The 26,397-nt window shown below is 40.0% G+C and overlaps 2 protein-coding genes across 3 annotated transcripts in view; both read left to right on the top strand.

The window, feature by feature from the left end:
- Window positions 1–204: 204 nt before the first annotated feature.
- Window positions 205–3,551, top strand: LOC144633140 (tryptophanase-like). Its single transcript, XM_078491939.1, has 4 exons — window positions 205–317; window positions 727–1,879; window positions 2,127–2,271; window positions 3,258–3,551. The coding sequence occupies exons 2-4, from the start codon at window positions 868–870 to the stop codon at window positions 3,412–3,414; spliced, it is 1,314 nt and encodes a 437-aa protein (XP_078348065.1). The 5' UTR covers window positions 205–317; window positions 727–867; the 3' UTR covers window positions 3,415–3,551.
- Window positions 3,552–15,496: 11,945 nt separating this feature from the next.
- The window catches only part of LOC144631772 (tryptophanase-like), a 15,659-nt gene continuing 4,758 nt past the window's right edge, over window positions 15,497–26,397 (top strand). The window contains exons 1-5 of one of the 2 annotated variants that reach the window (XM_078490327.1): window positions 15,497–15,559; window positions 16,683–16,827; window positions 18,899–20,051; window positions 21,014–21,158; window positions 21,709–22,843. In XM_078490327.1, coding sequence (XP_078346453.1) covers window positions 16,750–16,827; window positions 18,899–20,051; window positions 21,014–21,158; window positions 21,709–21,943 — 1,611 coding nt within the window. In that variant the 5' untranslated portion in view covers window positions 15,497–15,559; window positions 16,683–16,749 and the 3' untranslated portion in view covers window positions 21,944–22,843. Of the gene's footprint in view, window positions 15,560–16,682; window positions 16,828–18,898; window positions 20,052–21,013; window positions 21,159–21,708; window positions 22,844–26,397 lie in introns of those variants that run through there. The other variant, XM_078490328.1, reaches the window with a different exon arrangement.

Below are 26,397 nucleotides of genomic sequence, written 5' to 3'. Positions count from 1 at the left end.
CCTGTCGGTCACTACTTCATGTATGAGGCACTATACGGTACACATACGGTACACAACTGTACTCCATACATGAAGTATAAAACCGACCAATCGATAAACATGTCAGTTTGGTCTTCTTTACCTGATGCTTGCTGTTTTGTCGTGAAAACAACTTCGCTGTACGCCGGTAAAGAAGGGAAAGCACGAGGTTACTACCTTTAACTGATTCAAACGCTACATTCAGTCAAAGTCTGCGTGTCAAATATTGTTATTTGTTGTGGAATCATCAAGCGAAATTCGAACAAGAATGACCTTACGCCCGTAGAAATCGTTGAAATGTAAGTCGAGCTTCCATTTTTTTTAGCGAGATCACATAGATTTAGTATTTCGCTCTTGCCATGAGCCATAATCCCCGATTATTAACATCCCTATCACTCGTTCCTGTTTTGTTTTATACCGTTATCCTTGGCTTGTTACAGCAAGATATTCTTGCATTCAGTTCAATGCCAAAGATCCTTTTCTTAGCCGCCCTGTCCCCGCCCTCGCTCCCCCCCCCCCCCCCCGTCTCCGCCCCTTATTCCCACAGTACCTTCTCGGTGTTTGAGAATTTAGATTTGCCGTCTGTGCCCTTTGAGTCTGGTTCCATGTCTGGTTGTCCTGATTTCAATTTCTCAAGGAAATCAGTGCATGAAAGACCACGGCGAATATTTTTTTTCTGAATTTTATTTCGTATAATCTACATGACAGGATTCCTCATCCACGGAGTTACAAGAACACACCTTCAAAACCTTTTTCGAGCCATTCAGGATCAAAGCTGTTGAGAAAATACAACACACGACTAGAGCTCAGCGAATTCAACATCTTCAAGAAGCAAATTACAATCCGTTCATGTTGAACTCCGAAGACATCCTTATCGACTTGTTGACAGATTCTGGCACCGGCGCCATGAGTTCTGACCAGTGGGCCGCCATTATGAAAGGTGACGAGTCGTACGCTGGCTCGCCAAGCTACCGGAAGTTCGAGAGGGTTGTGAAGGAGATCTTCGGCTTCCGGCACGTGATACCCACGCACCAGGGCCGTGCGGCTGAGAGGATTTTATTTCAGTGCAGCCTTAACGATGGGGACCTGGTGCCGAACAACGCGCACTTTGACACAACTCGGGCTAACGTGGAAAAACGAGGAGCAAAAGCGGTGAATTTTCCAATTCCTGAAGCACTGGATCCTAGCGCAAAGGCTCTATTCAGAGGCAATATGGACGTGAACAGATTAACAGAATTGTTGTCAGGCGAACTTAAAGAAAACGTTCCCATGGTTTTGATCACGATAACAAACAACACAATTGGTGGAGATCCTGTCAGTTTGAAGAACATTAAAATGGTTTCCAAGCTGTGCCGTCAGCACGGAATCCCACTTTTTCTCGACGCCTGCCGTTTTGCAGAAAACGCGTGGTTTATCAAAACACGCGAGGAGGGTTACGGCCATTGTACGCCACTTGAGATTACACGCGAGATGTTCTCCTACGCTGACGGCTGTACCATGTCCGCCAAAAAAGATGGTCTTGTTAACATCGGGGGGTTCCTGGCTATGAATGACGACGATCTCGCAGATAAGTGCCGCCAGGAGTTGATCATATCCGAGGGGTTTGTAACTTACGGTGGGCTGGCCGGGAGAGATCTGGAGGCGATGGCAGTGGGGTTGTGCGAGGTTCTTGATGAAGACTATCTCCGATACCAAGTGGGGTTTGTCAAAATGCTGGCGGATTTGCTGTGGGAACACCGTATTCCCGTTTTAACTCCTCCGGGTGGACATGCAGTCTACATTGATGCAGCCGCCATGTTGCCGCACATTCCCAAGGAGCAGTTCCCTGCCTGGGCTCTTGGCTGTGCGCTTTATGTGGAAGGTAAATATTAATACACTATATCGCTTAGTAGACTGTTTAGGCCAACAGCTGTCGCAAGGTCTCACATGAATGGCTCGCTACCAATCGAAAGAAAAATAGAACAAACAACAGAAACAATGTCTCTAGCCCCAAACAAAAGTACCAGTAGAATTATAAGCTTACTAGAGCTGCTTAACATTGGTTTGCGTCAGGCATGCAGAACATAATTCCCTTGTTTACCCTGTACCTTCATCTTTATGTTTCTCAGGTGGGATTCGCTGTGGTGAGTTGGGAAGTGTGATGCATGGAAAGGCCATTGAAAACGGGAAAAACGACAATGAATTTGAAGACGAAAAAGGAGAGCTTCTTCGCCTTGCAATTCCACGCAGGACATATACTGAATCACACATGAAGTATGTATATCAGCTGCAGATTACTGGAAGCTGTTTTCTCGTTCTTGAAGTCTTAGTGAAGTAGTCTCTCTTTTCGCTTGGCTCGTCGCACAATAAACGAAGCAAAGCGAGAGCAAAACTGACCGCGCCAGACAAACTAAGGAAACAGAGGGAATGCTCATAGTATGACCACTTCAAGGCTCCCATAGATACTTTTTAAGTGTACGTGCTCGCCACGTCCCAATATTAATGATGGAACAGTAGCTTTGCAATACAGTCCCTTCGTAAAACATTGAGAACTTTCATTTCCCGCGGGGGTACTCCGATAAATTCGGATAGGGGTGTGCCGCGAAGGTTCTTTAACCCTGACCCTATTTAACGATAAATAATGTGAAAATTGACGATGACGACCCAAATAACGGCTAACCACGAACGGCATAACAAAAATCTTTTTAAAATCGCCTTACTAATACTTGAACGAATAGTTCAGTTTTAAGAAAAAAAAATTTCGTTTAGCTGGGTGTATATTTTAGCTCATAGAATTTAGGTTCCCTATCTAGCGATCACACCAGGAACACAATGCCAAAAGAAGCAAAAATCATACCCTATTTAACGACGGAGAACCTCAAAAACCATACCCTATCCTGCGGTACATACCTATATATCCCATATGTGGAGTAAACTTCCCCCCCCCCCCCTTCCCGGGCTTTATTTATTCATTGCCACTAAATCCTCTTTCATTTAGATTTTTAATATATATCTGATTTTGTTTAGCCTTGAAATCTACCAAGAGACCCTGGGGACGAGGTTGACACTGAGAATTCGCAAATACTCATTTGTTGATTGGGAAAACTTTGTAGTTAACGCGTGAACAAATCTTTTAAGTTAAGTGGAGAGAGTCTTGTGAAAGTATACTGACAAGACTGGATTCCAGACCCCTCAATTACTAACCACTAGGCCCCCGTAACTTCCACATATTTAACATGAAGTAAATGATCATTTTCCAGGTACGTCGCCGAAGTATTGGAGTACGTTAACAGACACAAAAACAAGGTCAGCGGATATAGGATCACGTGGGCTCCTCCTGTCTTACGTCATTTCAGTGCTCACCTGGAACCCATTCTCCCAGCGAGAAGGAATAAAAGAAAACTGGAGGAGGACTAGATGGAGGAATCTTACTGCGCAAGCGTAAATTGTCGTTTTGTCAGCAGTTTTTTTCTTGTTTCGTCAAAGAATTAACATACTTAAGGAATTTACCTTAAAGTACACGATGTTAAATTTGCTTGAATTTTCAAATTGTAGTAGCCAATATGCGATAAATAAAACAAAGCTAAAACTGATCCTTTGATCCCGGCCCCCTTCTCGCCGTTCTTATAACATCCCTCGCGTGGATTAGTTAGCCGATAATTTTGACACCATTGTTTTGAGAACAAAAACGAGATCACGTTTTCTCGTTTCGCGTCTTGCGATTTACGTCAAAATGACATTCTTTTCTGCTTATATTTCCGAATTCCGATTACTCAAAATAGTTTGATAGCCGTGAACTCTCCTCAAAATGATAAAAATGATTACCTTATTCTTACTAATTTTTGCACGTACTTAATTTCGCGATAATTCGGGAGCCGAATTTCGCGAGTATAAATTTTCGCGATTGCCAGGGCTTCAAGTGGCCTCCTGCCAAAATATAGGGCTAAATATAGGGTCTTTTTTTAAAAAAATACAGAGCTAATATAGGGAAATTTTTAAAGAAATATAGGGCAATATAGGAATTTTTAAAAAGTATTTTCAACATGTATGGAGCAAAAAGATACTTTTTTATTGATCTTTATAGCCTTATAGCAGTCACACTTAATATACTTACTGGTTTGTTAATTAATTACTCGACACAGGCAATCACTGCCCTTTTTGAGACCTTCCAAGGCATGTGTGTGTGTGTGTGGGGGGGGGGGGGGAGATTGGTGTCCCAATGTCCCATTGTTTCTGAGGACCAATGTCCCCTAACCAAATGCTGTAAATGTTGCTGTCATTTTTTGTTATAGATCGTCATGTTTGCTTTCGTTTTCCATCGTTCTAAGTTCTTTTTTGCCGCATCTTAGCAGTTGTGTCACGGTTTAGTCATTGATTAGAGCCAGATGTTCATTAAACCTGTGCCTGGTTTGAGGGTCCGGGGAAATTTTTAACAATCTGAGCACTCAGAGTTGCCATTTGCTGCACTCTAGGTCACTACCATTCGATTTTTATTTCTCGTAAAGTCACCAGCCAATTGTTTTTTTACTGATCGGAAAATGCATGCAACTTTCCAACTTTCCTTTTTTGAATTTTTTAACATGTTGCTGACCGTAATCAAGTTGCTTATGGCTGTTTTTTAAGTAATTCCTGTGTCACTTGTTGCTTTTGCCCCTTGGAAGAATTTCTTGTTACATTCACCATCACAAGGTTGATTATAACCTTAGCAGCTTTCTTCTGGTTTATTTTAAATAAGTCTTATTTAAATGACCTTAGTCATAATTTTTGGCATTATATTTCATGCAGAGCGTGTCACATAAGAGATGGCCCTGAGCTGCCTCATGGCTGTCTCTTTCCTGACATGCTCTGTGTGAAATATAAGGCATTGCTAACTTAAGGTTTTTTAGAAATTGTACATGCATAGAAGATTGAATTTGAATTTGGAGTGTGTGATTTTGTGGTGAGAGTAAAAGCTAAGAACAATGCGAATAAGATTTTGCTTCATCATACAACTTTTGTAATTTTGAGGGCAATGAAAATGGCGGATTTCACTGATTTCAAAGTGTAGCTGACTGAGGTCCCTTAAATTATAGGGATTATAGGGCTTTTCTAAACTATATAAGGAAATATAGGAGGAGTGAAAAAATATAGGAAATATAGGGACGCTTGAAGTCCTGGATTGCAAGAAAAATTAGAGATTCGTCGCTATCGGACGACTTTATTGATCTCAGTTGCATTCATTTATGTCCCGTCACTAGCGCTTGAATGCGTGGTTCTTTTTCAAAGTGGGAAAAAGTAGGACAGACTCTGACGATAAAGGAAAGTTGAGCATCTCTCCTTCGATGGAAGTCTTTATCATTTTATTCGGATCCGATATAAATGAAGGAAAACATGTCGGACTTCTCCCGGACTTAGTTCGATAAAATGGGGTTGCTGCTTATTTTATTTTCTCTTTTTAACGTACAAGGACTGTAGGAGAATAGTCCGTAAATTAATTTCCCAATATTCTTTCCAATAATCGATTGATTTTTTAAAAATTTTCTTAGTACATGTATCCGCATTTTGTCGTCTGAATTTTATTATCTGCATTTTTCCATCTGCCATCCGCCGCCATCCGGTCATCATTTTACAGAGACCCTTGTGTACTTAAATAAAATGGTGTTTGTGTGTTAACTATACACACGTCGGCTAAAAATTTTGGTCGGACCGCCGCGCATACTAATTACAGTCTGAAACTGAGCGCCTTTCTTTGTGTTTAAACAATTATAAGCAATTATTGGATTACGTTGTTTGTGATATCGGCTTCGGCTGATAACATATAATAGTTGTTTTATTATACATTGTTTTTCTGGTAAAGAAATTAATGACAAACGATTTCAACCTGTTTCAAAACTTGTTAATCGGGCGTGGCCGATTTAAGGTTTACCCTTTGGTCGTCCTAGAGCGTAGTCTCCTGGCGCGGCCAAAAAGACGGGGATAGCTCGGGGTTGCTACAAAACCGCTACGGGTGACGCATACCGCAATGGTTTTCATTTTAGTTTTGACAGGAAATCGTTGCAGGCACACTTGGTCGACTTTTGGGTTAATGTGTAATCAGGTTGTGTTTTTTTGCTTCGGCGGAAGGACAGAGAAAAAAGCTTACGGTGCAAAGTACAGTATGGGGCCCAGTTCTCGGCCACTTTTGACGTAAACTTGTATTTCTTACCTCAGAAGAACCGCAGGAACTTGAAATTTCTCCCAGAGCTAGCTACATTATTCAGCTTTTTGGTGTAAAGCTATCGACCGGTCAAAAATTAATTTGCCCGAGCAATAATAAAAATAAAAGCTCCATTTTTTGGGCCCAGTTCTCGGCCACCTTGGCCCAGTTCTCGGCCACTTTTGACGTAAACTTGTATTTCTTACCTCAGAAGAACCGCAGGAACTTGAAATTTCTCCCAGAGCTAGCTACATTATTCAGCTTTTTGGTGTAAAGCTATCGACCGGTCAAAAATTAATTTGCCCGAGCAATAATAAAAATAAAAGCTCCATTTGTGGGCCCAGTTCTCGGCCACCTTGGCCCAGTTCTCGGCCACTTTTGACGTAAACTTGTATTTCTTACCTCAGAAGAACCGCAGGAACTTGAAATTTCTCCCAGAGCTAGCTACATTATTCAGCTTTTTGGTGTAAAGCTATCGACCGGTCAAAAATTAATTTGCCCGAGCAATAATAAAAATAAAAGCTCCATTTGTGGGCCCAGTTCTCGGCCACTAAAAAGCTTGTGCGTAATTATCTGTAAAAAAATGCTCAATTAATTTTCACAGTCATAAAATCACTCTGTAAACCTATTTATACTATATCGATCCCAAATTATTTTTACGATGCTTTGTTTTACTTTAGAAAAGAAGGATTTTAACGCGCCTAGTTGCCTATGTGCAGGTTCTGGCAAAACCGCATTGTGTGACCCGTGCATTTAGATGGTTTATTGCAGTGAAAAGGTCTTGAAAGATTTAGGTGTTGTAGAAATAATAGACAAGACAAGAGTCAGCTCAAAACTTAGAGATAAGATTGAACTTTATTCTTAAAACATTTATTTCTTTCATTCTGGCAGCAGCAGATGAAATTATATTAAAAACCAAGCTAAGCTGTGATAGCGAGCAGGGTGGCCGAGAACTGGCAAATACGCAAACGTCGCAAGAAAAAATTTCGAAGTAAATTAAGACCAACAAGAGCTCTTAGAGCTTACAACTGCGCTGGTCTCGTGAGCACTTTAGGGGAGCCATGTGGGGGGAACAAAAAATGCATTCCCCCCCCCCCCTATCCCCTTTACCTGCGTCGAACAATGTTGCGACTGACAAACAAGATGGTAGGAAAACACCTTGCGTGACATTTCATGGTTGACTAGTTCCATCCGAAATTAAATATTTTTTATATGCTAATGCTGGCCAAATTTAATTCCCACGATCCTGATCCGTGAAACAAAAAAATCTTTTAAATCAGTAACCAGTGTTGTCTTGAATTACCGTTTAAAGATTGAATAACCAGCTCCGAAAATGGAATATTGGAGCAAATAATTAAATCAAATTTGAGAAAAACACTAGACCTGTGTTTTGCTGAATGGGAATTCCCCGGAGAATTAATTTAGCAATGACGTAACCTTTGCAAGTCAGGGCATGTTTGTCTCGGTGGTTTTTCATCAGATTTCAGAAATCCTATAGATGACACAGCTCCAAAAATAAATAACGCTAAAAAGTCGAACATTTCACACTTAACATGCTAAGTTTAGACCAGAGGATTTGTTTAGTTTCCGTTTGTGGCAGATTTAAACCTGTCAGAGCATTGCGTGATTCTTGCCGATCAGTGTCTTGTGAAAGTAAAAATTTGCTAACGCCAGCACATTCCAGGACACAAACGTAATGTAAATAAATGTAAATTCTTGCCCGCTAAAGCGTATTTTTTTAAAGCGTGGAATTTTAGTATTATCTTCGATTCAAACGCTTCAAAATACTTCACACTGAATTTTGTAAAGAAAGATTAATGGCTTCGCAAAGATTTGAAAGGTAGCTGATAATAGCTTTGAAAAATTACGTGACTCGAGGTCTAGCCGATCGAAAGTGAAACTTATCATGTCAGCACATTCTTTTACACCAACGTAATGGTATTTATTCACAGATTCTGGCCCGCTGAAATATATTTTTCTTTCGACGCGTGAAAATTTAGAAATTTCTTTGAGTAAAACGCTTCAAAATCGGACATCTCACGCTAAACATGCTTATTAAGACCAAAGCATTTGAAAATTTCCCATTGGTAAGTTTTTTTCTAGCTTTTAAACCTTGCGTGACCCAAGCCCGGCCGAGCGGGGGCATCAGTCTGGTCACTGAGAAAAAACAAGAGCTCTTAGAGCTTACAACTGCGCTGGTCTCGTGAGCACTTTAGGGGAGCCATGTGGGGGGAACAAAAAATGCACCCCCCCCCCCCCATCCCCTTTGCCTGCGTCTAATAATGTTGGGACTGACAAACAAAATGGCAAGAAAACACCTTGTGTGACATTTCATGGTTGACTAGTTCCATCCGCAATTAAATATTTTTCTCATATGCTAATGCTATATGCTGGCCAAATTTAATTCAAACGATCCTGATCCGTGAAACCAAAAAATCGCTTATCGGGACGACGGGATTTTTCGGGCGAAAGTTTACAACTACTGCCCCTGGGTCTGCAAGATCAGTTCATAAGAACGTCTGGCTTCACGCCAGGAACGTAAGTATCCGCAAGAATTTCGACAGTATTCCTTATTTACATAAAACTGAAAACTGGCCCAATGACAATGTTTCGCAGTTTCTATAAAGTTAGTACTATTTTTGAACCTCTTCAACAGTTCAAAATTTATTTGACCCTGTTTCGGTTTTCGTATTACAATAGGCGGTTGTAAAAATGCAGCGTCTGACAAACTTTGTGTGACAATTCATGGTTGACTTGTTCTAGCCGCGATTAATAATTTTTCTTATATGCAAATTCTGGCCGAATTCCCATGCGCGGACGCTGAAGCTGTTTTTAGAACAGAGGGTATTTCCCTAGCATACCGAATGACGTAAGCGGTACAAGTCAGGGCATGTTTGTGGAGGGAATTTTTCTTTTTATCTCTAAAATCCTTTCAATGACACAGGCCCAAAAAAAAATAGATTACCCTTAAAAGAGAAATACTTTGCAATAAATTTGTTTAGTAAAGACCAAAGGATTCGCAAAGATTTGAAAGGTAGCTGATTAATAGCTTTGAAAAATTACGTAACTCGAGGTCTAGCCGATAGAAAGTGAAACTTGTCATGTCAGCACATTCTTTAACACCAACGTAATGGTATTTATTCACAGATTCTGGCACGCTGAAATATATTTTTCTTTCGACGCATGAAACTTTAGTGTTTTCTTTGAATAAAACGCTTCAAAATCGGACATCTCACGCTAAACATGCTTATTAAGAGGGTCTTAAGACCAAAGCATTTGAAAATTTCCCATTGGTAAGTTTTTTCTAGCTTTTAAACCTTGCGTGACCCGAGCCCGGCCGAGCGGGGCATCAGTCTGGTCACTGAGAAAAAACAAGAGCTCTTAGAGCTTACAACTGCGCTGGTCTCGTGAGCACTTTAGGGGAGCCATGTGGGGGGAACAAAAAATGCACCCCCCCCCTCCCCTTATCCCCTTTATCTGCGTCGAACAATGTTGCGACTGAGAAACAAGATGGTAAGAAAACACCTTGCGTGACATTTCATGGTTGACTAGTTCCATCCGAAAATAAACATTTTTCTTATATGAGAATGGTGGCCAAATTTAATTCCCACGATCCTGATCAGTGAAACAAAAAAATCTTTTAAATCAGCATCCAGTGTTGCATTGAATTACCGTTTCAAGATTGAATAACCAGCTCCGAAAATTGAATATTGGAGCAAATAATTAAATCAAATTTGAGAAGAACACCAGACCTGTGTTTTGCTGAATGGGAATTCCCCGGGGAATTAATCTATCAATGACGTAACCCTTGCAAGTCAGGCATGTTTGTCCATCAGATTTCAGAAATCCTATAGATGACACAGCTCCAAAAATAAATAACGCTAAAAAGTCGAACAATTCACACTTAACATGCTAAGTTTAGACCAGAGGATTTGTTTAGTTTCCGTTTGTAGCAGGTTTAAACCTTTCAGAGCATTGCGTGATTTTTGCCGATCAGTGCCTTGTGAAAGTAAAAATTTGCTAACGCCAGCACATTCCAGGACACAAACGTAATGTAAATAAATGTAAATTATTGCCCGCTTATTTTTTTAAAGTGTTAAATTTTAGTATTCTCTTCGATTCAAACGCTTCAAAATACTTCACACTGAATTTTGTAAAGAAAGATTAATGGCTTCGCAAAGATTTGAAAGGTAGCTGATAATAGCTTTGAAAAATTACGTGACTCGAGGTCTAGCCGATCGAAAGTGAAACTTGTCATGTCAGCACATTCTTTTACAGCAACGTTATGGTATTTATTCACAGATTCTGGCCCGCTGAAATATATTTTTCTTTCGACGCATGAAAATTTAGAATTTCCTTTGAATAAAACGCTTCAAAATCGGGCATCTCACGCTAAACATGCTTATTAAGACCAAAGCATTGAAAATTTCCCATTAGTAAGTGTTTTCAAGCTTTTAAACCTTGCGTGACCCCAGCCTGGCCGAGCGGGGACATCAGTCTGGTCACTGAGAAAAAAAAAAAAAAAAAAAAGGACGTGCAGAGCAAGAACTGCGCAGCGCAGTTAAAAAAACCGCTTGCAGAGCAAGAACTGCGCAGCGCAGTTAAAAAATACAACGGTTCAACGAAAAGTTAACTAAAGCAGAAAGCTGAATTATTCTACGTTTCACATGCCAAAAATTAGCTCGTATGGTGGGGGCTTTTGGATAAAATACGAGTTTAACTACATCCATGAATTTTAAGGAGCCGTAAACAAACAAATTTTTCGGGAATGCAAATTCACCTACCTCCGCGTAAACTCGACGTGTGAGCTTTCTATATCGAATTGAACGATCAAACTCAAGATACTTAAAGCACACGAATCAGTCTATCGTTTGAAGGAAATACCTTTTTCTTTTGATTCAACTGGAGTGTGAAAAAACGCGTTAAACACAAAGTGGCCGAGAACTGGGCCCCATACTGTACAATTGCACTTACTTTGACAAGTTAAAGTTATTTTTGTAAATGAAAAAGGTAACGTCATTGATGTCACGCAGTGTTTTTTTTTTTTTAGCAAACTAGATGGTTTGCTGGTTTCTGACTATGAATGGGGGTGTGATCTTGCGGTATATTTTTTGAGCCTGACTCCGCCGTAAAACTTTTTTTTATTTAGCAAGAACTGTGTCGATTTTCATTTCTGAACAATTGGTCGTCAAGTCGTTTGTCACAAAGAGTAGAATGTTTGTACAGCATGTTTTGGAATTATTTTAGATTTGGTTAGTAAGACGCTTCTGAAGACCTGAGCAAAACATTGGGTATGTACAGTATTAATAGGAACTTGAATGGAATTTTTCACAAGTTGGATAAAGGTATCAACTGAAAAAAATGGAATTCAAAATGAGAACTTGGATTTTGTTGTAATTAAATTTTATCGCGGATTGGATGCATAATATCACGGCTTTGAAAGTCTTCAAATAATTAGAAAGGTTCCTTTCTTCCTTTTGATCTTATTGTTATTTTTATGTATTGATTATTCGAAAGTGGTTTTCGTTGATACGAAAAAAAAAACGGGTTTTCACTGAATTGCTTGAAGTATTTTTAGACGTGATAATATTGGCTTAATCAAATTACATTGTGCACGAAATTTGTCTTGAAACTTTGAGAAAATTGAAATTTTTGTTTGACAGTAGTGTATGAAAGGCATTTTATAGAACTGAATAAAAAATAAGAAACATTGATAAAGGTTATTTCAAAGATTTATTTTGCCTGATTTTGAAGGGTTTCAGGAGTTTTAAAGAGTGCTGGTAAACGGCTGTATGTTGTTTGTGATTACGGATCTTATTTAGTTTCGAACGCTCTAATTTTTGAAAGGTTAAAACAGGTTAAAACCGGGCGGTTTCATGAGTTTTTTGGGTAGAAAGGTACGGTGGTGGTCAAAAAAAAAAATGTTTAGAAAGGAATGACTGTAGTAGCACGTAAGTCGGAGGTTTGCGTGAGTCACGGGGTATAGTATGCGTGAGCTGGATTTCCGGCGTCATAACGGCATGTTTTGTTTACTGAAAGATACACTCGACGTTTAGTTAGCTTAGTCGGCTTGGGAAACTATTTTAAAAATGAATGTTGTAATAGTTAATTAATAGTAGTCTAGAATTAACCCACTCTCGATTGGAGTCTGTTCTGGATTCGCGCTACCTTTTCGCCGCGGAGGAATTTTGTAAAATTTCGCTAGTGGAAAGAGGTACTGTAAGAACAGTATCAATAACTCAAAAGGAGGAACTTCTTTGTAGCTCTGAATTAAGACGTATGATAAAATTTTAGAATAAGAAACTTTCGATATATGGTTTTCATATTGTTTTTGTCAATTTCCTTTTGTGGCAGATTTTTTGAGAATCAGCTTTTCTTTCGTGTGATGACAGACACAGGACAGAACGAGAGGTGGATGAGAAAGATGCCGAAGATGAATAGGCACCGAAAAACGACAAGAACCGTCAAGGACTTATCTTTAGAGGGCGGGGAGTTTTGGCATACTGTATTTCGAGGACTGGACTGGACTAGTAAAACGCGGACTTGTAAAACGCGGACTAGTAAAACGCGGACTTGTAAAACGCGGACTAGTAAAACGCGGACTCAGGTAAAACGCGGACTTGTAAAAGGCGGACTAGTAAAACGTGGACTAGTAAAACGCGGACTTGTAAAACGAGGACTAGTAAAACGCGGACTTGTAAAACGCGGACTTGTAAAACGAGGGCTTGTTAAGCACGGACTTGTAGAACGCGGACTTGTAAAACAAGCGCTTGTAAATCGGATAAAACTAAACGGTTTAGCGAGCGAAATAATTTGTGTTTGAAGCTCTTGTGTGTTTCTTCGACGGCATATTTCTAGCTTTTTTGAGCACTCTATGGTCTGCTTTAGCGTGGAGATGTTTTTGCAGTATAGCACATGTTCGTTCTGCAAACCCCTACTAAAACAACGGGATTGATGCTATGAGTTGTGTGCATATGTTTCTTTCTTTCCACCACTTGACGTCTGTTGAGTGCAGTCGTTTGTATTGCTCGCACGAGGTAGAACGGGGCCCGTCCAGAAATCAACAGTCAATCGTAAATAAAGGTGACGGGCCTACACGACTCCTACGTTCGTGACATTAGAATATTTGCCGTTAAATGTTTAAATTCGGTCTTTCGACCTTATTTGCTTCTGACTTCTTTCTGAGGGTACTGTTTTAATTTGGGGGCAATATGTGGTAAATAAAGGTGACGGGCCTACACGACCCCTGCGTTCGTGACATTAGAACATTTGCCGTTATATGTTCCGATTCGGTCTTTCGACCTTATTTGCTTCTGACTTCTTTCTGAGGTTACTGTTTTTTGAGACATTATGTATTGAAGAGAGCCGTAAGATGATTGTGGCCAAGGAATTCGAAGTGTCTAGAGGCGTTTTACAAGTCCGCGTTTTACTAGTCCGCGTTTTACTAGTCCAGTCCAGTCTACAAGTTAAAGACACATCAAGACCACCCCACTGTGAATTGCCATAGCACAGACAAAATTATAGTCAATATCTTATGTGTTTTTAAGAGAATTACATAAGCACCAAGGCATGTCTTGTCTTGCCTTACATTGACATGCAATAATTTGGAAATACTAAGCTCGTAACAGTTTAAGACAGAATCCATCAGGAATTTGAGTAACATTAATTTTAGTTACGCAACAATTGAGCACCAGAATAATTTAAATCCTTGTGTTCTTTCATACCTTGTTAAAGGCTTGACATGTGATAACACCAACATAACACCAACAACAGTTCTTTATCAGTGGGGTTTGAAGAAAAAATGGAAACATCATCACACAGTTGACCCCCATGCAAAAACACTCCAGGATGTCACGGGACTGTTTGGTGTCCGTCTGCCAATTTCTAACTTCAAATTCCAATGTTAAATTCACATTAAATTTTTTCAATATTTCTTAGTTGTCTAAATTTTACTAATTCTTTTAAAAAAACTATCACCTGCCAAACATCCCCAAAAATCACTCAAAAAATTACAAAATACCACAATACATAGATACATGGATGAGTGAAGTTTCCTTGGATTCCTTGAAACACCAACAAGATATTTCCGTTTAAGGTGGCTGATAATGGGTTTCAGTATTTCCCAGTCCTTATACTTTGGTTCAGGACTAAAAGCCTTCATCAATTGCTATTACAGTAATGGTATGAAACAAATGTTCAATCATTCATCAACAAGTTGTGATCATTTTCTTGACAATAGTAGTTCCCCGGTAAACAGTTGTAGTACTGTCCCATCAAAGTGCAATGCCTGGAAAATACCGAAAAGCACACGACCTTCAGGTGAAACCGCACCTTACAGTATTACCAATACACTGCACTTTGCTAAGTCTTAAAACTTTACATTGTCTAGTCGTCTACTTCAATCGTTTATTTGTATTGTGTGAGATACATTTATAAATTGAAACCATCATGTCATTAAGTAATAATGCAATCTCGACAACGTTCTAGATGTTATATTATGCACACTAATACAGCTCATGCAAGCCCTGTGACTTACACAAACACAGTCGGACTGAGTGCTACTTAAGTAACTGCTTCGTGGTTTCTGCTGTACTGAACCCTGCCTTTCAAGGCAAAGCGCCCGATTTTAAGCTTCTCAAGCTTCTCGATGTTCTTGTGCTTATTCTGATTTATCGGTATGCTTAATTCTGAATGCTTTTTCCTCAAAGTATTTTTATTCGTGAAATAGTTCCTTCCCAATGACCGATTCCCTCTATGGCGTGCGCCTGCAGGGAATCATGGTATTTGTATTCATCGTTACTAAATCTCGCGCATGGTTTGATGAATAAAACTACCATGATTTCCTGCAGGCGCACGCCATAGAGGGAATCGGGCATTTATGTCAGTCATTTTTTGTTTTCTGAGAATTTATCGTCCAGCAATTTTTCACCTTAGGTCAAATTATTTCTAGGTTAAAGAAGCGAATACACCAACTATAAGTTTCCTTCGCCAGATGCCTGCCACATTACATTACTCTGCTAGCAGATTATTTACTAATCTGTAGGTTGCGCGGATTCCCAGAATTAGCTGTAAGCTCTTTGTCGATCTTAGACAGCTAGCGACTACAATGGTCTACAATGTATAATAATAATAATCAAATTTGAACAAAATTTCAACTTATCCGTCACGCCGACGCAAACAAAAAAGTCAATTTATGTCGGGTGTACTTTTTGCTGACGTTTTTTTACCATGCGCTTCCCGTTTGATTATTGAGTAATAGTTTGACAAGAAAAATTTTCCGCTGTCAAGAAAAGTATTTAAAATTGCGACGATTCGCAGGAACAGATCCGCACCCAAATCCGTGGAGTTCAGTTGGTGCTTTGTTGTCAGGAAAAGGCATCACAGCAGGTAACAGCTAAAAAAACATATTTTTACCTTGAGGAAGATGCAAATTGGACGAGGAAATCATAGAAAGGATTATATTTAAGCTACTCTCTCAAAGTCATGAAATTTTGTTGCTGAATACGGGGATTCTGCAGATTTTTGGTCTAAACTGTTCTGAAATAAGTGGTAGGCAACTTTACCCATGAAAAATATTTTCTTTGAACATTTACCTGAAGATATAACCTTTATTCGGGGATAGAAATCATGATACATGATTTATGCATCCAAAGAGAGCCCATTTTAAAATATTTTATCAACTTTGTTTAGATCAAGTAAGTCACTACCCTAAGGTAACTTTTACCGCAAAATCCAAATTTGAAGTCTAAATTTTCGATTTCCGGTCATAAAGTTAAGGTGTTAAAGTTGACATCTAAAAATGTCACTCAAAATAACATTTATTTTATTTTCTCCGCTGCTTTTCTTTTAAATTACAGTGGAACCCCGATATAACGATATGCCAAGGGGGCAGTAAAATGATATCGTTATATCGAGGAATCGTTATATCGGGGTTCCGTCCCATACATTTTACTATTGCCGGGACATAACATATTCATCGTTATATCGGGAATATCGTTATATCGAAGATCGTTATATCGGGGTTCCACTGTAGTAATAGTGTTATAAGCCTGTTTAGCATGATTGACATTTGCAAAGTACGGAAAGCACTTTTTTTTATCCCTCTTGTCCCAGGCCTTGTCTTTTTGACCTCTAAATTTTTTTTTTTTACAAGTTTGAACGAAATTTATAACTAAAATTAAGTTCACGTCACGATGACTCTTTTTTACACAATCAAGTAAATAATCGCTACCGGAGAATTTGACTTTGCTTGGCAATCGTCTTGAAATCGCCGATAATTACATTAGCGAGTTTTAGTGGAAAATTGACTTGTAAACCACCGCTGAAATCCGCATATCCAAAATAAGATGTACTGCGAAAAATCGAGGCGTCTTTGAACGCGCTTGATACAAAACTGTACAATTTTTATGAAATTAAATAAACAAAGTTACGAAATATCTGTGTGAAAACCGCTTTCGTTCTTCCGTCTTATTAGCGATTCTTAAAACAATATTAACTTATTTCTTTACAGAACTTTTCCGGTGTTTAACAAAGGATAGGTCCGCGGCGAAAAAAAATACATTGACACCCGTCAAAAAATGCGAGAACTCATTTTGCAGGGTGGAGAGGTGTTGTATGTGGAGGACGAAAATTGGAACAGCAAAGCCGACATAGACGTAAGCAATATTTTAGTTATGTGGTGTTAAATTTTACGGCTTATGTTAAGTAGAAACCAAAGAAGTAAATCATTATGTTTTTCGCGCTCTTTGGCGGGCCGCGCGCCTGTTTTTAAAATCCTCTGTATGTTTTTGTGTCATTTACTGTTTTGAAAATTGCTTGAGAAATATTATCTCCAGTTTCGTTGTTGTACTTTAGCAAGAGAAATTTTTTACTGGGTTTAGTTTGGAACAGTTATCGGTCAGTAAATAGCGGTCCTCTTTGTTAAATAATTGCAAAATGTTAAATTTTCCTCTGTTTAATTGAGAGCAAACATTTAATCGCTGTACGTTAGGACGAATATTCAAGAAAACTGGTTAAGATTCAATTAATAAGTGTAACTTGAAGTTTCAGTTTTGTTCGACTTCTAAGATGACAATAGCAATTTTGATTTCGGTTCTTTAAAAGACGATTTTCTTCAAGATGAAATTGTGTTAAATGAATTTCTACAAAATACGTTTTTTCTTTAGAAAACCAAAACCCGACCAAAATGATGGTGCGAACTTGAGATGAAATTGAGCCACAAACTACATAGTTAAAACTTTCTTGAACTAAGATTTTCAGAGGATATTTATATTATATTATTTATCATGTTTTATTATAATGGAAATACTTTATTATAATGGAAATATTTTATTTTAAGCCGAATCTGCTCGAAATCACTGTTTACATATATGCGATTACGTTGACACGAATGCTCTCTAAAACCATTTTCTGTTTACTTTTCTTTGCGTTTTATTTAACTTTGTAACTCGTTATAAAAACTATTATTATACATTGGTGTCACCAGCTTGATTTTGATTGGCTATAAGCACGCAGCTAATTCTTGCTTGCTGTTTCTCTTACGTCATACCTACAGACATTAGATTTTACATATGTAGAAGTGACGTCATACCTACAGACAATAGTTTTATGCATTCAGATTTTGCAGATTTTGTGCAGATTTTGTGCGCGCTCTTGTCTTTACAAGTGCAGCTCAGGAATGTGCATAATAAAACAATTATTGGATTCGGTTTTCGCATGATAGCGATAATTATCAAGGCCTCAGTTTCTGTTATCCGCCTCAGCCTTCGGCTTCGGCAGATAACAGAAAATTTGGCCTTGATAATTATCGCTATCATGCTCAACCTCATCCAATAATTGTTAATTGTAACGCGCTGCCAATCAGTTCGAAGGTGTTGCATCTTCGGCCAAACAGGTGCAAAACGAAATCTTAGTCGTAACTGAGGCTACGTTTACACGGGACCGGTCCGGAACCGTTCCGAACCGGACCAGACCGGATCGGCTTCTATTTACACGGGACCGTTCTGGAACCGGTCCGGAACGGATCCAAAACTGGACCTGCTATTTTGCAGGTCCAGTTATGTATCCGTTTCGGACCGGTTCCAGAACGATTCCGTGTAAACACCTAGATCGGTTCCAAATGGTTCCATGTAAACAGGTCCGGTTCGGTTCGGAACGGTTCCGGACCGGTCCCGTGTAAACGTAACTTCATGAGATGACACGATTCCACCGGTCGCATGTTTTTACGTGCTTTTTACCAGTTAAACGTGTTTTTTACCGCTTTTCACCAGTTGCACTTTTTCCAGCGCTTGCCACCGATTGGACGTTTTCCCGCGCTTTTCAGCGGTGGTTACCACACGTCCTGACGCCTGCCACTCATTACACGTTTTCCCGCGCTTTCCTTACCGACTTCCCCTGCTAGCCGCTCGTTACACGTTTTCCCGCGCTTTCCTTACCGATTCCCCATGCTTGCCGCTGGTTACACATTTTCCCGCGCTTTCACCCAGTTGCGCGTTTCTCCACGCTTGCCACCGGTTACATACTTTCCCGCGCTTTCATTCGGTTACACGTTTTCCGACACGTGCCGCCGAAAACCTAAAAACACGTTTTACGCCGGTTACGATTTGTTTGTAGTATTGACTGGTTTATTTCACAATTTCGACTCTTGTGATTGGTTTCTTCATAGCTTTGGGGCTGTTTTAAAACAGATCATCCCCCTTTTTAATTCATGCATTGTTTCCCTGATAGGATTCACCATCCATGGAGTTAAAAGAACACACCTTCAAAACCTTTTTCGAGCCATTCCGAATCAAATCTGTTGAGAAAATACAACACACGACTAGAGCACAGCGAATTCAACATCTTGAAGAAGCAAATTACAATCCGTTCATGTTGAACTCTGAAGACATCCTCATCGACTTGTTGACAGATTCTGGCACGGGCGCCATGAGCTCTGACCAGTGGGCCGCCATTATGAAAGGTGACGAGTCGTACGCTGGCTCACCAAGCTACCGGAAGTTCGAGAGCGTCGTAAAGGACATCTTCGGCTTCCGGCACGTGATACCCACGCACCAGGGCCGTGCAGCTGAGAGGATCTTATTTCAGTGTACCCTCAATGATGGGGACCTGGTGCCGAACAACGCGCACTTCGACACAACTCGGGCTAACGTGGAGAAATGCGGAGCAAAAGCCGTGAATTTTCCAATTCTTGAAGCACTGGATCCTAGCAAAAAGGTTCCATTCAGAGGCAATATGGATGCCAATAAGCTGAAAGAGTTGCTGTCAGGGGGGCGGAAAGACAACGTTGCTATGGTTATGATCACAATAACAAACAACGCCATTGGTGGAGAGCCTGTCAGTATGGAGAACATTAAAACGGTTTCCAAGCTTTGCCATCATCACGGAATCCCTTTTTTCCTCGACGCCTGCCGTTTTGCAGAAAACGCGTGGTTTATCAAAACGCGCGAAGAGCTCTACGCGCATCGCACGCCCCTTCAGATTGCGCGCGAGATGTTCTCCTACGCCGACGGTTGTACCATGTCCGCCAAAAAAGATGGTCTCGTTAATATTGGGGGGTTCCTGGCTATGAATGACGAAAATCTCGCAGATAAGTGCCGGCGGGAGTTGATCATATCCGAGGGGTTTCTTACTTATGGTGGGCTGGCCGGGAGAGATCTGGAGGCGATGGCGGTGGGTTTGCGTGAGGTTCTTTATGAAGACTACCTCCGATACCAAGTGGGGTTTGTCAAAATGCTGGCGGATTTGCTGAAAGAACGCCGTATTCCTGTTTTAACTCCTCCAGGTGGACATGCAGTCTACATTGATGCAGCCGCCATGTTGCCGCACATTCCCAAGGAGCAGTTCCCTGCCTGGGCTCTTGGCTGCGCGCTTTATGTGGAAGGTAAAATAACGAATTTGGTATTAGATCATGAGCTTCGTTGGAAAAATACCGTGGGCTTATGTTTTCGATGTCCCTTTCAGGTAGCCGGCTTATTTTCGGGAAGTGCTTATATACGCGGGGAGTGGGGGCATATTTTCGGATGGAAATTTTCGTTTTACTGAGGAATTATTTTCCGAAAGAACTCATTTAGTTTTGCGTCTAAGATTTGAGGGGATTTTTTAAAGGAGGGGGAGGGGTGTCTTAATTTTGTATGGGGCTGGGGTTTAAAGTAACCTTCGGGTTAGCCTCTGGAGTAAACGGCTAAGTTTGTGACCTTATGTGAGACCCTTACGCCTAGCAAGGACGAAACAGCTGTCCATGGCTGCCACTCCACGGGTAATAGGCTGTGTGCATGTGGACAGGTCCTGGTCTGGCCTGCGTGGCCGGCGTCTGAACAGGCTAGTCCTGGCCAGACCGTGGAGATGTGTGTGACCATTTCTCTCAGATGGTTTGTTTTTGGAGGGGTGTCTTAATTTTACGGTATACAAGTTCTTGAAAAGTGGAGTGCCGAAAGGCTTTTCAAGTTTCTTCAAACTAATTGGAATGACTTATTAGTCAGTGTATTATTCCCAGTGAGAATATATTAAAGGGGGGTATAAGTAGTAAATTCTGGTATCACTTTTTATTCCTGAAAATAACTTAACTCTTATTAGGAGATTTTTGCCGCTTAAAATGCCCATATTTATACCTGACTGTTCAGGTCTTAGAAAGGAAACAGAACGGTCACTTTCAGTTAGTACTCAACTACGAACTGCTAAAAAAGCAGCGAACGAACAAGATCGCCGTAGAGGACGACGTTATGACACTCCAAAAAGTAAAGACGTTTTAGTGAACGCGTTTCAGTGACTGCGCTAATTAAAGACTGGTTTTTAAATGCAGTGATTAACTGTTTTGCAAAACATCCTATTACTTTTTATTGTCAGGTGGGATCCGCTGTGGTGAGTTGGGCGGTGTGATGCACGGTAAAGACCCTGAGAACCTGGAAAACGACAATGAATTTGAAGACGAAAACGGAGAGCTTCTTCGCCTTGCAATTCCACGCAGGACATATACTGAATCACACATGAAGTAGGTCCTTAAAATTTGTCATTCTCGTAAGGGCTCACACAGCATAAAAACATAACTTAACTGTGGTGTAAAGCTCAAGTAAAGCTGGCGTAAATTTGGAATTTAATCGGCATTTCGCCACCTTTATATTTTTTTTAAGCTGACCTTTGTGCCAGCCTTACATTCAAGTTTAAAGGCAGATAAAGAGACTCATTTACACCAACGTTAAAACACATTTACACACGGTAGCGTAAAGGCCCGGTAATACGAGCAACATTTTTGTTCCACTTGTCTCGCAACATTGTTGCATTGCAAGTTGAACGAGTTGTTGCCCGTATTACTACCGCGCGCTCAACTTGTCTCGCAACAAATTTCGGTGTTGCAAGTTGCAGCAACGTGTTGCACAAAGTAGAACTCTTAAAGATCGGTTTAACAACATTTAATTGATGGTTTTAAGTTGGATAAAAAACTTTAATCATTCAGATTTAACAACCTTTAAATTTACGTAAATCCCAATTTTCATGCTGTGTCAGAGTAAGAGTCTCACAACTAACCGTCGTGTTCTTTGCAGGTACGTTGCCGAGGTATTGGAGTACGTTAACAAGCACAAAAAGAAGGTCAGCGGATATAAAATCACGTGGGCTCCGGCTGTTTTACGTCATTTCAGCGCTCACCTGGAGCCCATTCCCCTGAGTGAGAAGCAGGAGGAGGAGGAACAGGGCGAGGAGGAGATCGATGACATGGAGGAATTTCTATCGCGCGTGCGTGGAATGTCGTTCCGCCGACAGTCTTATCAATTTCTGTGACAATATAAGAAAACATATATGTTATACAGTGATCAGTTGGACTATTATAATCTTGTAGTTCATTTATCATTATAAGCTTATGATAAATATTGTCAAGCACTTTTAACAGAGCCTCTGACTCTGGAGATTGTGCAAGAACTCCCCGTGTCATTTTACTTACTTACCTACTTATTTACTTCAGTTACTTACTTACTTAACTACCTACCTACCTACCTGCTGACTGACTGACTGACTGACTTGCTTTGCAGATTTCCCGTAAAACGCACCGAGTGTCCAATCAGTGATAACTATAAAGAATCATACAATTAAGTGAAGCGTTAATAAGTTCGATGCAAGACAAGTAAAAAATGTGTCCCTTTTTTCTTCCATAGTGATAGCCTTGAATATTGATGAACGTCAAGAGACTACGTCTTTATAATTAGACCGCCCCACTGAGTATCTCGCGGGGTTATTAGCCCTGTTTACACAGTTCAGTATATGTGGGTAAATGTTTTCGTGTTGGATTATCGAAATAGATTGGTTATAAGACAGGGGTAGGGAGAAGACCAGTTGAATTTCCGTATACAAAGACAGACATAAAGTAATATTTCTTTTTTTTTTAATGTATGTTAATGCTCTAATTAAAAACAACTCATATATTCAGCGTATTTCGTTTTATTTGCGTTACCTCGAATAAAGTCTTTGAAAGCGACTTGCTTGGTTCCCTGCATGCTGACTAAAATAGTCAGCCCCGTCGAATAACAAGAATCCATTCTTGTTCCCAGGGCCTTTGCTCCGAGGGACCAGCTGGCCCCTGGTCGTATGCTTTTTTCAAGGGTACGTAGTGGCATTCCCTTGCAACGAGTCAACCAATCCAACCCACTGATTTACAACAAAACTATTTTCATCAACTTTTGATTAGTGCTGTTCGTATACTCTGATTGACTTTGGAAACCGCTTGGTATTTTTCCTTTTTTCGCCTGTGCTATTCGCTTGTTCCATATGTACCAAAAGGAGGGGGGAACTTGCATATAGATAGAAGTGAGGGGATGCTTGTCGAAAATATTGACTAAACAACTCATGTTATGTGGGGGGGGGGGGGTATTAAGATCAGTTTTACCCCTTAAGACTGGTTTTCATTTAATAGGCTGCCTATACCTGAGAGCCTTGTGTTCCTGCGTTCCCTAAAAGTATTTCTTCGATGTTGGTGTTCCCTGTTCCCTTAAGTATGCTTTTATTCCCTAAAATATGCTTTTATTCCCGTGTTCCTAGTTTTATTTTCTTTTTGGTCCCGTGTTACCAAAACGTAAATGGCCCTGTTCCCTTATTTCCTGAAACCCCTGGAAGAGCCTCATACATGTAGCTGATTCGTTGTTGCATTTACCAGTGTTTACGTGCCAAAACCCTTGGATAAATGGCGATAAATAATCCCCAGCTCTTTTAATTCAATTTAAAACAAATGAAGTTGTTAAAAATTTCTTTAGTATATTAAAATCATCTAGTAAAATATCTTTTAAACTAATGTTTATCGTCTCCGTGTTCTGAAGTCAGGCCTTTTCCGTGCACCGCGTGAGGCCTGCTCTTCGGTTTACCTATATTCACTGAGCCTGTGATAAACGCAGAATTTGGTCAGCGAGGTTGCATACTGCCAGAAGTCTGCGGACCGACAGATGCTGCCCTTAGTTAAATGTCGCATTCTCATTTAAAACAGAAACGTATCACGTCAGCTCAAAAGGGACTTTCATGGCCGCAAAAGTTTTTTTCAATCGATAGATCGTCCTTCGTTTTCTAGCTTTCTCTCCCTTCGCAGTAGCCGCCGTTCCTTACGTCAACTGTAACGGAACTAAAACACAACAATAAAATAAAAAACTCCGCAAATCTCTTTTAAAATTAAAATTAAATTGGATTCTTATTAACTGATCAACTAAATTGCATCGAGGAATTTTTCCTACTCCTAACACTTGACCGCTGGACACTTTTACAGTTGACGGATGGCGCTGTCGAGCCGTTTCCTCCTCGGACAGCTTTGAAGTTGGAGGAACGGGTTCCACATGAGCAGTGAAGTGACGTAGCATGGCCGGTTCCCACGTGATTTGGTAGCCACAAACCTTGGAACGATTTTTATACAAATGCGCACAGACTTCGGCAACGTACCTGCAAGAAAAGTAAGTTAAAAAGGTAGGTTACGTCTGCGTTCGGGCTTAGTGGCGTTCTCGTCATCATAGCCCTTTTCGTTTCTCTTAGCGGGCAAGCCCTTGGCATGAGAAACGAAGGGCTCTGGGGAGACAGGATTTCCAGTCCCAGATTCTAGAACTTCCGGGTCTTCATGTATGCAGTCATGATGTTTCAAAAGAATGTATGAGAGGGTCATTGCGTCTTTGACTTCCGTTCAAGAATTCTATGTTTCAAACACGCCAATCAAAAAATTCGTATTAATTCAAAAATCCTATGTTCCCAGAGCCCTTCTTTTCTTGTGCCAAGGCTTCGCCGGCTGAGAGAAGCGATGAGGGCTATGGTGACGAGAATGGCCTAGTGGCCAATGAGCTTATCCCGGTTTCCATAGCATTAAGCGAAAAGCACAGCATTAAAATCCCGGTACCTATTTATACACCTGGGTGCTCGCGCAAACAAACATTCCCACAAAAATTGTTCAGCATAAGAGTAATGACTAAACTCTAATCTAAGTATCTTACACCTCTAATTCGAAACAAAAGAAATCAGTAATGAGGCAAGTTTTTTTGTTTTAAAGTGGAAGCGTGTTGTGAGCGTGCTTTTACCTTTGTCCCTGTTTTCCCGTGGAGGGTCACATTTATAACAAATTCATTGTTAGTTAGGACTCGGTTTGCAGTATTAACCGTTTGTCGTATTTACTAAGTGCAGCTATGTTATGTATCATTGAAATTCAAATGTCAACAAAAGCTTTCTGAACTGCTTGCAATCGTGAAACAGTTTCCTAGTTTCCAAATAGTAGGTTTCATTTCAAATAATTTATTACTCGCTAAACCCGGTTTCGTTAGAAAATTAAAAACAACATTGATCGCCTTCTCATTTCGTGATCTGTAATGGTGAACAATTAGCGCCATATCATGTGAGACCATTCAGATAAATGCTTCGTCTGTTTACGAGAAAGTATTTTCTCGAAAAGTCACGTTAGGTTGTCATTAACTGTCCTTCTCATTTACTAAGTGCTTTTAAACTGAGTCACGTTATTTTTCCTTGAAACTCGAATGTCAACATTAACAAAAGCTTTCCCTGAACTTAACCAATTATCTTTAAATGTAACCATAAACAAACCTCCTTCATCATCCCTACTTGGAACCCAAAAGCAAACAAAGCACTGGATCAATTACAGACCTTTTAAATTTTGTAAAATGGGAATATGTTGCTATGGGAAAAAATCAGCTTATCCGAAATTCACAAAAATAATGCATCGACTCAAAACCAATATCGCCACCCTCCAAAAATTGTGATTTGCAATCGTGAAACAGTTTCCTAGTTTCCAAATAGTAGGTTTCATTTCAAATAATTCATTACTCGCTAAACCCGGTTTCGTTAGAAAAACAACATGTTTCGTTAGAAAAACAACATTGATCGCCTTCTCATCTCGTGATCTGTAATGGTGAACAATTAGCGCCATGTCATGTGAGACAATTCAGAGAAACGTTTCGTCTGCTTAGGAAAAAGTATTTTCCTTAAAAGTCAGTTTAGTTGACATTAACTGTCCTTTTCATTTACTATGTGCTTTTAAACAGTCACGTTATGTATCCTTGAATTTAAGATGTCAACAAAAGCCTTCTGAACTTAAGTAATGATTTTCGTAGGTAACAACTGGCACCCCTGCTTCGTCATCATTACTTCGTAGTGTTTGTTAATTTATTTTAAGAAAATTTTTTGAGCGTTATTTTCGCCTTGTTTTAGCCTTAAATTTGAGTTTCAAAATACAAAAATAACTGCTAGTATTCACACTCTCTATGGCTGCTTATACTTTTGTTGAAGATTATATGATAAGTGAGAATTTGCAGTTTTTTGAACTCGGCGAAAATTCTATATTTATGGGAAGGTGAATGCAACTAAGCATGCGCTGTTTGCAGGCCCAACTGGCGCCAGTAAGTCTAGATAGCTGAAACCAGCAATTAAACACAATTTTCGTTCTTGACATATGCCAATTTTATATTTGATCGATACTATCCCGGGCCACGTAAAGCACAGAAAGCCACCGATTGCATTCAGTTCTTCACAGAGAGTAACCAGTAACAAAGGCTTATTACAGAAGAAAAAAACACCTGAACGAGAAAATCCAACTGCGGTGAGTCATGTTTGTGGCAAGTTTTGCAATATTAACACTGAGCTATTTAGTATGGTTGCTCGCGTTTTCGTGCTCTAAAGCCATGCCAAACGAGTTCATGAGGATAGTTCTCACTCAAAACCGTTCCTGTTCATTTTGCAAATTACAAGGCTCCAAAACATATTTTACT

Source organism: Oculina patagonica, chromosome 12 (genome assembly GCF_052425735.1).
Source record: "Oculina patagonica isolate OP01 chromosome 12, crgOcupat, whole genome shotgun sequence".
Taxonomy (NCBI): domain Eukaryota; kingdom Metazoa; phylum Cnidaria; class Anthozoa; order Scleractinia; family Oculinidae; genus Oculina; species Oculina patagonica.
This window is presented reverse-complemented; position numbering and strand designations above follow the sequence as displayed.